Source organism: Hippichthys cyanospilos, chromosome 13 (genome assembly GCF_059441005.1).
Source record: "Hippichthys cyanospilos isolate Australia breed blue-spotted pipefish chromosome 13, RoL_Hcya_1.0, whole genome shotgun sequence".
NCBI lineage: Eukaryota > Metazoa > Chordata > Actinopteri > Syngnathiformes > Syngnathidae > Hippichthys > Hippichthys cyanospilos.
In genome coordinates this window covers 14535149-14548620 of record NC_142381.1, presented here as the reverse complement: position 1 = coordinate 14548620, position 13472 = coordinate 14535149, and the positions used below count along the sequence as shown (strand labels likewise).

Below are 13472 nucleotides of genomic sequence, written 5' to 3'. Positions count from 1 at the left end.
TTTATACCAGACTTTAAAATCCTAAACATAGTTTTAAACCTTACTTTGAAAACCTCTTAAGTTTACTTTAAAATCCTAACCCTAGTTTGATATCCTAATTTGAAACCCTATACATAGTCCAAAATTCTGCTTTGAAATCCCAACCTTAGTTTGATAACCTGCTTTAAAATCCTAAACATAGTTTAAAACCTTACTTTGAAACCCTCTTAAGTTTACTTTGAAAACGCACTCGTAGTTTAGAAAATTACTTTGAAACGCTAACCCTAGAGTGAAACCCAACATTAAAATCCTAACACAACTTTAACGTCCTAATCTGAAACCCTAATGGTAGTTCAAAAACCCTTCTTTGAAATCCTAAACCCTACTCTCAGTTGAAAGCCTACTTTGAAATCCTAACTCCATTTTAAAACCCTCCCTTGAAACCTTAAACCCTTGATTGAAATGTAAAAGCCAATAACCTTCGATTGAATTTTAACATTCAAACCACAATTTTAGGGAAGGAAATGTTTGAACACAAATGGTGCAGCAACACATGCGGACAGACAATGCTCACAGTAATGTAAAATTTCATCTCTATGAAAAGTGATTAAAATTTCTGTTTCCTCAATCCCAATAGTTATGAAACTTTATGCCTGGCGGATTAATCTGTCACGGGGATCCACCGTCCACTACAATGTGCCATACATTTAACGTTTGCTTTTGGCCTGGATCAAATGCTCTTTGTGCACGCGTTCATGCGTTTGAGATGAATTCACCTATTTGCGAAAGCAGACAATCGTCATTTAGCAGAAAACGACGCGGAGTCTTGCGGTGACGTCCGAGCGGCGGCATTGTGGCCCCAAAAAGTCACCGGCGAGTGAGTGATGATACTCGGCCCGGGAGCCGCGCGTTATTAGTGAGCGAGGGTAAACATTTGTTAGGCTCCCCTGTACAAGCACAGATAGGCCGCAGCCGACTTGACAGGCTTCCCCTAAATGGCGTCTGACGCCCCGATCCATTAAGGAGCGTGCTGGCTCTGATGATAATGTATTGATCGCTTGTGATGGATGGCCGGCGTGCGGGTATATAAGTCAAGTTCTTTGCCAGGCTGGAAGCAACAAGGCCAACTGCCCACAAAGTCACCATGCTGTCTCTGGCTGTGCTTTACCTACTGGCTGCAAGATGGACACACGCGCTACCTCTTTATCCCGACTCCAATCTGCAGACAGGGTCAGGTAAGAAACAATTTTTCCAAACCGTTTTTCCGGCGTTAAAATCTCAAATATTGGACCTTTGATTTTTGGGTGTGCATCTGTTCCAAACTTAACCCTCCTGGTATGTTTGTTTGGGAGGAATAGCAGTGGTATCCCTGGGTCACTTTGACCCGGGCATATATAGTCACCAAAATCTGTTGAAAATCAGTATAATTCAAATTTACTTCACAAGAACAGAAAGAATGTCTCTCTGTCAAGATGACGTGAAGGTGTATGAATGAATCCAAAAGTGTTTTTTTTTTTTTAAATGGAAATCCACTCACAAGTTAACTAAGGCAACACTCAATGTGTATTTGTGTGTTTTGTTTGTATCTCTCAAGTGGTAATAAGATCCCGGGTCACTTTGACTCAGAGTCATTTGCAATTATTCATAAAATTTCACAAACATTTTTACGTATAATCCTGCAAATCTTGTGTTACATTTGTTTTATTTTGACTGGTGATGATGTCATGGGTCAATTTGACCCAAGGGGATTTGCAAATATTCAAAAAAGTTCTGATTTTATTTTATTTTATGTATTTATTTTTGTGTAATCCTGCTCACAAACTCACAAACACCAATAATATTATTGGGTCATATTTGACTCAGCTTTATCTTATTCTTGAAACAATTGTACAAAAAAAAAAAGAAAAGAAAAAGAAAACATTCTCATACAATGACATTTTTAATGGATATTTTAATTACACACAAGACAAGCCGACATCTTGTACTGAAACACTAGATTCAACCTTAACTTTCAAATGTGTCAGTTTGAGGATTAAAATAAAAGCAAACACAATTTTTTGTAAAGTCATCATTATATAATTTAGGAATAAGGCCCTGTCTGTTCCAGTTAATTAGCTCTTAATTTGAAAATTCTGCCATTCCTGTGATTAAAAACCCTGAAGTGCCTTCATCTTATTGGAACCTCCTTTTAAGAATTACTGTTTTAAGTGACACACGTCTGTTAAAATGCGCAGTTATGGTATTTTCAATGTAAAACAAAATATGAATTTGAAGGAACAATATTAAATCTAAAACATTCTCATTCCCATTTGTGTTTACTCAAACTATTGTTCTCCTTGTTTGACACACCCTACTGGAAATGTTGCTATTTTAACTCTTTTCACGCCAGTCATTTGTTCTTTTAGCAAATGACACTAAATGTTAAATGGGTTGCATTCACTTTCTGTCTTCCTCTTTCATTTGTTTTCATTTGGATGGACATAGTTTAGTTTGTTAATACATTTTTTTTTAGTTTAATTACTATGCTTTGTTCGGATCACATCCAGATTTAAAACTTATCTTTATGATTTTCTACCTTTCATTGTATTTTTCAGTTGAATGCGTTGTTATTTTATCTAAATTTATTTTATTTTATAATGTGATCTTGTTGTTTTCAGCTGAATTTACTCACTTTTAATTGAGAAAAAAATCACAGAAACAATTAAAATTATTACAAAAAAAAAGCAAAATCCCCAAATGTCCCTACTCAAGCACGTGTTGTCGGTTTTATATTTTTTTTACCAATCAATACAGGCCAATAGAGTGGGACATATTATTATTATTATTATTATTATTATTATTATTATTATTATTATTATTATTATTTTTATAATATTAATTTTCTTAAATCTTGAACATTTCCTTTTCTTTTGGATCAACGGCTTTCTTAACGGCTCAACAAACATGATGTATTTATTTAAATATTTAGCAAAACAATGTATCATGTTTTCTTGCGCAGATTTCCTACAGAGTCTGGTGCCAGATGATTCTTCTTACAATACAGAAGTAGAACAGAAAGAGGTGAATAATCTCTATCCTCTGTTGATGCAGCACAAAGGGCAAAGACAATCCTGGAACAAAGGTAGTTGAATACATTTATTTGCACCATTTCAATAGCAAACATCAATAATTCAGGCAATGAAACATCATGTTTTTTTGTTTTGTTTTTGTTTTGTAAAGGGCCAGGGGATTCAGTACAGCAGGAAAACTATGCAAACATGGTAAATCTGACAGAATCTATTTGAATGTAAAAAAAAAACAAAAACAAACAAAAAAAAAACCTCTGCATGTGTGCATGATGTTTTCATCTGTTTATTTGTAAAGATTCAGGATCTTAAGGAAGTGGTTTTAAAGCTGGCCGCAGCTGACAAGCTTCGTTCTCAAGCTTTTGTCAGGTCAGAGCAAGGCTTGCCCAAAACCAATAAAAGAGGTAAGCCAAAGCAGACAAACACTCACACACCTTAATACGTTGCAAACACCTATTTGGACAACTTAGTAGTGGCCAAGAAATGCAAATCACCAAAAAAATGAATGCACAACAGAAAATCAAAAATCACAAACAAAAACAAACAAAAGAAAATAAATTATAAACAAAGACTCATGGCAAAACACGGAATTTGCGATTCATTTTCTTATGTTTATTTGCAGTTCCCGTCATCAAAGAAGCAATCGTCACTGCTATTCAGAGCAATCATTACCATTGTTGCAATACAAACATTTTCTGGTTCCTAATGTCTTGACAATTCTGTGTTGCTTTCACAGCATGTTTCTGGAAATACTGCGTGACCAATTAGACTGCAGAAGGGAAACAGCCACAAAACCCCTTTCACCACTGAATGAAGAAATTTCTATTTTTTAAAGTTGTAAAATTGTCTTTTTTGTGACTGATTAAATTATTAGACAAGTGATTTGTGTATTATTTGTGATATTGATACAAAGGTTTCAGCTGCAATATTTTTAGACTTAATCTACAACGGTTTTCACATTGATCTATCGTGTTGTCAGATAAAAATGAGGTCGTTGAAATTTGCAAAATATTACCGAAAAACATTTAACTTTGAAAATAAAGATAAAAATGAGGTTGAGATTAAAAAAGTGCAAAATATTACTCAAAAAACTTTTAACTTTAGAGTCATGTTTTGCTGTTTTGTTGTTGTTGTTTTTTTTTTTTTTACCTTGACGCGAATGCCTGAAGTACAGCGCTTCTCATTAGTCAAGACGGTTGACGTCACATATCGGCGTCTCTGATTGGCTCGGTCGAGTAGTCCCTTCAGAAACTCAATACGAAATTATTACGCCAATATGTGCAGATTTTCAGCATGTAGTAAAGTTGTATTAGTTCCACAGTTTTGTTTTTATAATGGTTTGATTCCCATCCCTTCACCGGGTCACCAAACGACAAGATCATCGTTCACCAGCGATAACGACAATAGAGGTGCAGGTGCTAATATTGTCCACTTGAGGTCGCCACCCACGCATTACAGACTATATTTTCTGTGTTTATGGCTTTAGAAGATGCAGCGTTGCATAATGATTTTCTATGTCCGTGTTAATTGAGCTTTTTAAATGTTTTCAACCCTCATTTCTACACAAAGCTAAAGATTGTGGCGGGAAAAGCAAAATGGTAAAAGAGCTGAAAGCCTCACAATAGAAACACAACATACAGATGACAAACACTTTTGATTATTTTATTATTTTGAAAGTGTCACATTTCCATCATGTCACTAACGTTAGTACGGAAAAGGGTAAACAAGAACAATTGATTTTCAGCGTAAAAAAGGAACAGTTTTGAAGGGTTTTACTCTCACTAACAATTGGAAAAAATACTGTATGTATGTACACTATAAACATAAATCTTGTAAATTAAATAAACAGTTAATTGCACAATTGGTCTCATTGGTGACAGTCAAAAACTATAAAAGATTGTGTGTGCTTTGTGATTTGCGCTTTTGAGGCAGTGGTAGGAAATCCAAGGCACGAGGGCGATATATGGCTGAAAACAAACAAACCTTCTGAACTGCTATAAAAAAAAACCCTAACAAAAATATGTGTGATGACTGATGGCTGTAATATCTTTGGCACCACGCAGCACCCTATACAAATGGTGAATGAACATTTTATTTCCTCTTATTAGCCACTCCGAAGTAAGCCTTCTCGATTTCGATTTCTGCCGGACAGGTCTGTTTGAACTCCTCCCGCTCATAGGCGTTGTTTAAGTATCGCCACACACCTGTCAATTGGGCCGGGATGTCAAAGCCGCAGTACTTCTTGGAGGCAACCTGGATTCAAACAAAAGAACATTAAATGATCACATTTCACGTTTTTACTTTGGTTTCTAAATTGTATATATCTAATTTCATATCACAGATGTTTGCATATTTTCCGCATATTTTTTTAATGGTTATTTTTCCACACAGATCATTACTACAGCCAACTTTTTTGGAAGGCTGGAAATTTGAGAGTGTGTTAAAATGGTACGTGGAATCGCATAGCCGTAGCGCATACGATTATGTATATACGATGATGTATATAAAGAAACATATACTGAATCAAAACATATTAACACATAATAAAGGGAAAAATAATGATAACTAAAAAAGAATAATGAACATATACACACTGTAAACAAAAATATTATAAACAAAAATCAAATAAAAAAATTCAATTAAATTCAATTAAAAAAAAAATCTAACCCTACTTGGAGTTTTTTCACTTATGGTATTTTTTGTAGTAGGTGTATTTTGAATGGAAGGCTAGCGATAAATGACTGAGCACTATTAAAAAGCTTTTTTTTCATTGCATTTCCAACAAAAACACATGCTGCTGTATTGTTTTTGGTTTGGTACAATGAAACAAATCAAATCAAATCAAATTTGTTCGTTCATTTCTTCACATTTCTGCAAATTATGCAATCATATTAATTCTAAGTGAAATTTCATGACAAGTCATCATAAATGTGATTTTAATAATTCTCACTGTCTATACAAATACTGCACTGGTCCACAGCAGTTTTGATAAAAAAGATCTCAAGTCTATCACTTGCATATTTTGTATTGTTATTATCTATAGCTTACATAGTATTGTGTATTTGGTTGTTGCTTTTTATATGTTCCTCTATATTAGGTGCTCTGGAAAGTTAACAAATGAGGAGCAACAAAAAAGAATACCTGCATATTAGATTATGAGCTAAAAATATTTTCAACATGCAATAATGGCTGTCTCACCCTGATGACATGCAGCTTGGGGAGAAGGTTGCAGTCGGCTAAAGTGAGACGGTCTCCATCCAAGAATTTCCTTTTGGATACACCCACTGCTTCTCTTGAGTTGTGATCAATTTCCTCGGGCAACGGAGAGTTCAGGTAATTGTCCAGGCGCTTAAACTCCCGCAGCAGGTTTTTCTCCTGAACTGTAAAACAAGCGTCTTCTTCTGTTAATCTCCATCTGATGAAGCTTCAATTATGCTCCGAAGGAAGTAGACTCACAGGCATTGTTTGGTGCGTTCTTTATAAAGGCGGAAAACTTTGCAAAAATGTCAGCACCCACGTCAAAGGACTCTTTGTTTACAGGGCTGAGGTGGGGATACCTGTCAAGGCAGGACAAATTTCTTGTGATATGCTTCTCATTTATTCAATCCCAAAGACTTATATATATAGCTTATATATATAGCTGGCACTGAATGAGTTGGACATTTCTCTAGGTACAACATAATTTGAGTGATATCTAATAATGAACCAAAAATAATAATGGGATGGAGATGGTAGTAGGGCTACTTGTGTGTGTGCGTGTGTGTGTGTGTCTTATTGGTTTTCTATAGCCAAAAATATAATCAAAGAAGAGACATATTATGCATTTTCAGAATCAGGTTCATAGTATCTAAAGAAAAAAAAAATAAGGAACAAGACTTATAGCACATTTTACCCAGTATTTCAAGCCTCACTGAAATCAGCTGTTTTGAAGAGGGGGTTTTCTGTCATGCAAATTAACTCCTCTTCCCGGCTTCTGTTATCATGACCACAAGGGCCCAAACTTGATAACTTGTTGAATCCAGGTCTAAAATATCACCGTGCCACCAAAAAAATCATAAAATCAGTGTCACAGTGTGTTCATGAGAACACATTGAACCACTAAGACCGTGACTAGAATTCTTCAGTACCTCTCAAGTATCACGAGAGTGAACCCAAGTACCAATGGAGGTGCTAGCATCAAACTTTGAGAATTTAATAAAATACATTTGAATGTTTTTTGATGCTGTGACAAGAACAGTGCAGCTTTCTTTTCAAATCAAGAGCAAATTAATTGATGCAAGTGTTGTATGTCGTTTTTGCACATTGTCATTAGGGATGCAATTTAGAGATGAAACACAAATCAAATAAAAGACAGTACATAGCTATATTCTGGAGTTGGTGCATAAAATCTGCCTATATTTTGCCTGTATTTATTTTTTTCATGCTTCACGCTGTTGACAGGGTATTTGGCTGAAAAAAAATATTTCACAATGTACATTAAGACAAAAGGGAGTAAGAACCACTGCTCTAAGTTACTTACTCTGACAAAATATTATGAACAGAAAATACAGTTTAGCTTAATTTTTAGCTTAATTTAAGCTTTAATATTTACCACGAACATGTTAGATATTTATCTCAAAGCCTCTTAGCTCTTGGCAGAAAACTATGTGGGCAATTTGGTGAGTAAACTGTAGAATGACTCAGCTGATAGTACCAGAATGCAGCAGGAAGCCATAGTACTGTACCTAGAGAATATCAACACAAGCACAGGAAATTCCTTGTGCAGTATTTTGATCATTTTCGTGGCATTTTCTTCCACATCATACTCACTGTATTTTAGCCAAGAAATGGTACAGTATGTGGTTGTAGAAATTTCAGCTCCCTAGTGTCTTCTTTCAATGCTGAGATTGAAACTCTGAAACTCAGAACCGTGAGGCAGCATTGCTACCCATATGCTGCTTTCTATAGAACTCCTATTAAATTTCATACCTGGGAGGAGCCAACGTTTGCTCGAGAAACTCTTCGATTTTGATGAAATCTGTTTTGAGGGTGCCGTTGTAGAGCAGAAAAGGCGGGTTGGTGCCGGGGGCCAGATCCTTCAGCTCTGCCGGCTTCCTGAAGTTAACACCAAAGTGGAAAAACAACTTAACATGATATATATATATATATATATATATATATATATATATATATATATATATATATATATATATATATATATATATATATATATATATATATATATATATATATATATATATATATATATATATATATATATATATATATATATATATATATATATATATATATATATTAGGCTTCCTGATTCTGTTTTTCCATCCTTCGTACAAAGTTCACACAATGCAAGTAAATTAAAGGATGTTTGTTATGGGGCCGTACAGAGCTTTTATACATGCTGACGGTGTGAAAGGTTTTGAGTGGGGAAAAAGAACAACATCCCAGTTCCTCCCTCCTAATAGAGCGTCTTTGAGTACATAAGGCTGAGAGGAAAAGGAGGCGTGCTTACTTCCTCATGTCCACTGTGGTCACGGTGAACTTGACTCCTTTCAGCCACAGCACCATGAAGAGCCTCTGGCAGAAGGGACAGTTGCCCACGTTCTCACCGTCATGACCGGCCTGCCGTACAAACAAAGAGAAAATGCAGAGGTTTCCTTCCTGCTTGTTAACTTTCCACGGCACATGTAGGGTGGGGTGCTCAGTGCAAGTTGGAACGCAGGCTTTGTCTTGCAGTGGAAGAAGCGTGTAAATTCACTCTCAGCATGTGACTTCAAGTTTTGTGCCTTTATGTACAATTTCTGTGATCCAACCTAACCCTAACCCTAACCCTTACAAAAGAAATGATAGACTGAACCGAATAACAGTCAAGACACCAGTTCCTTGGCTACCTGTGAGCAGTATAACACATGCATACAGATGTATATAAAAGAGATAGTCACAGTTGCTCAGTAAACTGCAGTAGATCTTCACAGAGGATAAAGAATATATGTGAATATATGTTGTCATCATTCATATTTAGGCCATGTTTTTTTACATTATACTGCTGAGACAACTGAAAGAGTATCTTAAATTTGCTGAATGCATACCTAATACAAATAAAAATAGTACATCATCTAAAAGTGGATTAATCAGATTTAAAGAAAAGTTTTCATTTCCATTCCTTCATTTAAAAATTCAAATTTTCCAAAGTGGTAGTGGAGAAAATAGACTGCCGTTGTTTTTAATAATTTGGTTGCTGTTTCGATTCATAAATCGTTAGAATATTGGCAAAAAATGTGGATCATTGTTTTCCCAAGTAAAATGATAATTTTTTAAATCTGATTCAACAACACACTAATTAGTTGTTCATAAATAGTTTGTTTTCAGAGGAATAAGTAAATCTTCATAAGCAATTCTGAGCTTTTGGAAGATTTTCGATCTCTGATGTTTTTTAAAAAAGTGACAAATTAATTGTTGTACAAGTAAACATCAGCTACGAGCTTTTACACTGAAGGTTAGGAATGTTAAAATATGCCTTTAAACATGCAGTCAAGTGGGGTTTTAAAATGCATTACATTTCCATTCTTTTATGGCAGAAATATTTAAAATTAGAGTATACATCGTAGAACATGGCAATAAATTGACTATGTCAAATTACGGGCCAAATTTCAATAGCGTGCAAATATGGAAAGTCATTAATCACTGCGCGTAAAGGATTTACAAGCCTGGACCCCGTTTTCCTGTGTATGAAAGTGGGTGTGCCTGTGTCATGTTTTAAACAGCTGAGACTCTCAAGACACACCATAACTCGACTTTAACGCCAAATAAAGCCCGAAGACATCAGTTCCTCCCTTGCCTCTAGCACAGCCAAGAAAGCCCATTTCACAGCTCATAAAGAATTTTGCAGCTCGGGGTCTTTTTGGGGATCAACCTTCAGGGATGTACTCCACCCAAACTCAGCCGCGCTGTGACATTAGACAGAAAATGGATGTTTTGTGGAAAAACAAGGAGGCATTTTCTTGACTACATGTGCATGGTTAGGGTGGGTGTGGCGGCGCCAGGCTTTAGGGGCCAGTCAACACACAGCACGCTCTCTCGGGCCACGATAAGGCCGTGCCTGTGCGCTGATAAAAACAGAGCTCAGCTGATGGATCCAAACATTAAAACGTCAGAAGAACACGCAAATCAAAAGGAGTGGTCCTTTGATTGATTATATTGATTCCGTTTGACCTTTTTTAAATGAACAGAGGCGCCTTATTTGCGAGACAGGCTTTGTCCCAATGAAAACAAAAAATCTTGGAAAAAATATATTTTTGAATTAAAAATCAAAATACTGACCTTAATAAATAACTCAATACTTGGTTCCTTCTCGGAATGTTGCCGCAGAGCCATGCCGTCCCCAAAAGTCAAAAAAGCCTCAAAAATAAGTCGAAAGAGTAATAAGAGGAGCGAGCGAAGATGTCAGGAGACTATGAGACACCTCGGGGTTGCTGGTTGTTCCGAGGATATATCACCCTCAACACATGACAAGCCAGTGGAGGGGGAGGACCCAGAAAAAGGGGCGGGGTACACGCTCTTATAAAATCTATGAGGCCGGCTTAAAATAGCCACTTTTGCAATACATATTGCAATACGCAACAGCCCATAAAGTTGTGACTCATTCCAATACTGTGAGATGTGGAGGGGCGGGATATGATGGAGTACTTTCCCTCTTTAATAAACAAAATCATTTACGTAAGTGGGGAGGATACAGTTAAATCTTATATTTAAAGCTGTGGGGTTTTTTTGTTTTTATAGATCTTTTTCTTTCAAAAAACACTAGACATTAACATTAACTTATTGAAGTCACAAAGATATATTTTGACTTTTTTTTTTTTTTAAAGGCAGATATTTAATCCTGAATTATTTTTAAGTATTTGCCTTAGGAAAGCTTGAAAAATAGTTGGTACTAAAAGAATTAAGCACTAAAGTAATCAATTCGTTTGGGAAATTAAGTGCTAAAGTAGTTGATTACTTTACTTTACTATGTAATGATTCACTAAAGTGATTAAACACATTAACTGCTAAAGTACTAATGTACTTTACAAATCAATTGCTTTTGAGTTAGTTTTTAATTAATCTAGGTACTAAAGTACTAAAATTAATCAATTACTTTCATTAATGAAGTACTAGAGTAAGATTACTTTAGCACTTAAATAAATATTCAATTACTCTAATTCGTTTAGTACCACACATTTTTAGACCTTCCTTTAGCCAATCCCTTGAAAAAAAATCCTGGAATTGAATGTGCGGATGGGGGAAAAAACATAAAATTATGTCTTTGGTGTTAAATGAGTTAAATGCCCCTAATTAAAGAAAAATAACAACTTAATACGTATATGAATTGTGATAAAAGATTAAATGCCATTACTGTAAATTGTATTTAAAAGTTAAATACAACTGAGCTGTATTTAACAAATATAATGTATTGTATTGAATAAAAAGAGGTTTAAGCCAATGTAACATCTTATACACCATAGTTTAAATCAGCAGTTTTCAAATGGGGGCACATGAAGGGACTTCAGGGGTTAAGGTAAATGTTTTTCATGGTATTATAAAGCATTAAATTAGATTGCACTATTTTATTGCCCAAACACTTAAGAGATCAATGGAAAAGCCAGCATGTCCTCTGCTGAGGACACAACTTAGTAAAGTACCTCAGATGAGTGGAAAAGTATGATCAAAAACAAATATCCACTACAGTGGACATAAATAAATTGGGTCTCAGTAGGGTATGAAAAAGAGCATAGCAACGTAAGTCTTGAATTACTTTATTTATTTGCAGATCAACCTCTAAAATAGCAGTTTTATGGTAAAAAGGCATAATATAAACACATTATCTTTATGTTCAAAACAGTGCTTCTCAGTTGTTTTTCACAAATCCCCCCCTCGTCCCCCACTTGCCCGGTGACCCTAAACAAGGTGATTATCTATAAAAATAAGTGTATAAGTATACCTAAAATTGTATCCCTTAAATAGGGAAAAACAATTTAAATAAACTTTCAAAAATTTTTAACTTTAAAGCCTAAATGCCCCCTCGCCAATCCTTTAACTATAGCAGTACATAAATGTGACCTGTATGGAGCAGTAGACTCAGTTTGGGGATTTACTGTAAAGGGGTATCCCTTACTAGAACTGAAGGAAGTGGAATTTAAAACTCCCTTCTTCAGTACTTCCTTCCCTTACAAGGAATTTGAAGGGAAAAAAAAAAACAAAACAAAACAAAACAACACACTAAATCCCTCCAAGAGCGAACTGTACAGCTTATCTGCCCCCCTAATGATTTGAGTTTTTATCACTTTGTGGGAGCATGACCAATGTGAACATTTCACATTGAAATTCCAATGAATACCTTCAAATTAATGATCCACTGGCGGAATTCTAAGCAAGGGAGGGCTCCAGCTATCTGGATTATGTGCTCACCGTATTCCAGGACAACTGTACAAGTAAAGTTTGACCCTTCCCAGCTGAATGGAATTCACTTGCTCAATAAAGAAGGAGTGCCACAAATATTGAATGAAATGATAAGCCGTCATTATGTTGTCCCATTTGCTGCCGCGGAGGGAGTGTTTATCAGAGATTGTGTGACAAATGACCGCATTCGCCATTCAGCGGTGGAAACGTATGGCGTGTCGAGTGTTTCGTCGCCGTAGCAACAGTATGCTTGAGGAAGAAGGACAAAACAAATGTTCAAATAGAAAAAGAAAAATGCTGATTTGGGCATTGCTGTAAGGATGTTCCCCCGGTTGGAATTTCCAGTCATTCTGGAAACGGCAGAGAAACGGGAAATAAGGGAGCTCGCCGCTGACCTTTCACCCCCTCCCACTCACGCATAGACAAAACGATAGGAAGGCGCTATCTTGTTAAGAGGCTCACACATACTGTATCTCTGCCGCACACACGCAGCAACTCCAAGTAACATCCTGAAAAAAAATACCTTATCTCGACGAACAGGACCTTCTATGTTGACAACAAGAGAAACTGGATTTTTACCGTGAAGAAAAAAATAAATCCTGCAGCCAAGATAAAACTAAATTGTCAAATAACAAAACCTGCGCCATGACAACGTGTCTAAAACAAAGACAGCATTTTTGTGCAGGGAACTAACTAGGGAGGAGGGGGAGTTTCCAATTGCATTCAAACTGATTTTGGTATTTAAAATGATTTGATTTATAACGATTTCTGTGTCAATCTATGCAAAACCTGATTTGCACTGACCTTGTGAAGACATGCCGTTCTCGAGCTTGCAAAATATTATTCTGTGAAATCCATGAAAGGCTTTTAAGATATGATAATTCTTTATTTATACAAATAAAGAATATTCTAAAGGAAGTACTGCTGCAAGTCTAAATTTGATGTGATGGACCAGAGCAATAAACATTTTATTCGAGTCAGCCATTTTTTTTGCTT

At 35.8% G+C, this 13472-nt stretch overlaps 2 protein-coding genes across 3 annotated transcripts; one reads left to right on the top strand and one right to left on the bottom strand.

Moving 5' to 3' along the window:
• Positions 1-1123: 1123 nt before the first annotated feature.
• On the top strand, positions 1124-3812 carry urp1 (urotensin-related peptide 1). 2 transcript variants are annotated; one of them, XM_088431736.1, is made up of 5 exons: positions 1124-1214; positions 2978-3100; positions 3214-3239; positions 3343-3448; positions 3781-3812. In XM_088431736.1, the coding sequence occupies exons 1-5, from the start codon at positions 1124-1126 to the stop codon at positions 3810-3812; spliced, it is 378 nt and encodes a 125-aa protein (XP_088287862.1). The 2 variants fall into 2 exon arrangements, with proteins under 2 accessions (XP_088287862.1, XP_088287861.1); XM_088431735.1 differs by having other exon boundaries at positions 3199-3239.
• Positions 3813-4692: 880 nt separating this feature from the next.
• clic2 (CLIC family member 2) lies at positions 4693-10531 on the bottom strand. Its single transcript, XM_088431734.1, has 6 exons — positions 10362-10531; positions 8554-8663; positions 8013-8138; positions 6501-6601; positions 6243-6424; positions 4693-5297 (listed from the first exon to the last, which is right to left on the bottom strand). The coding sequence occupies exons 1-6, from the start codon at positions 10413-10415 to the stop codon at positions 5136-5138; spliced, it is 735 nt and encodes a 244-aa protein (XP_088287860.1). The 5' UTR covers positions 10416-10531; the 3' UTR covers positions 4693-5135.
• Between the last annotated feature and the right edge of the window lie 2941 nt (positions 10532-13472).

Coding starts and splice junctions, on each gene's coding strand:
- urp1 (XM_088431735.1), top strand. CDS start 1,124: ATGCTGTCTCTGGCTGTGCTTTACCTACTGGCTGCAAGATGGACACAC. Junction 1,215..2,977: donor CAATCTGCAGACAGGGTCAG/GTAAGAAACAAT, acceptor TTTCTTGCGCAG/ATTTCCTACAGAGTCTGGTG. Junction 3,101..3,198: donor AAGACAATCCTGGAACAAAG/GTAGTTGAATAC, acceptor TGTTTTGTAAAG/GGCCAGGGGATTCAGTACAG.
- clic2 (XM_088431734.1), bottom strand. CDS start 10,415: ATGGCTCTGCGGCAACATTCCGAGAAGGAACCAAGTATTGAGTTATTT. Junction 8,139..8,553: donor ACCACAGTGGACATGAGGAA/GTAAGCACGCCT, acceptor TGTTAACTTCAG/GAAGCCGGCAGAGCTGAAGG. Junction 6,425..6,500: donor GAACGCACCAAACAATGCCT/GTGAGTCTACTT, acceptor CTTGTTTTACAG/TTCAGGAGAAAAACCTGCTG.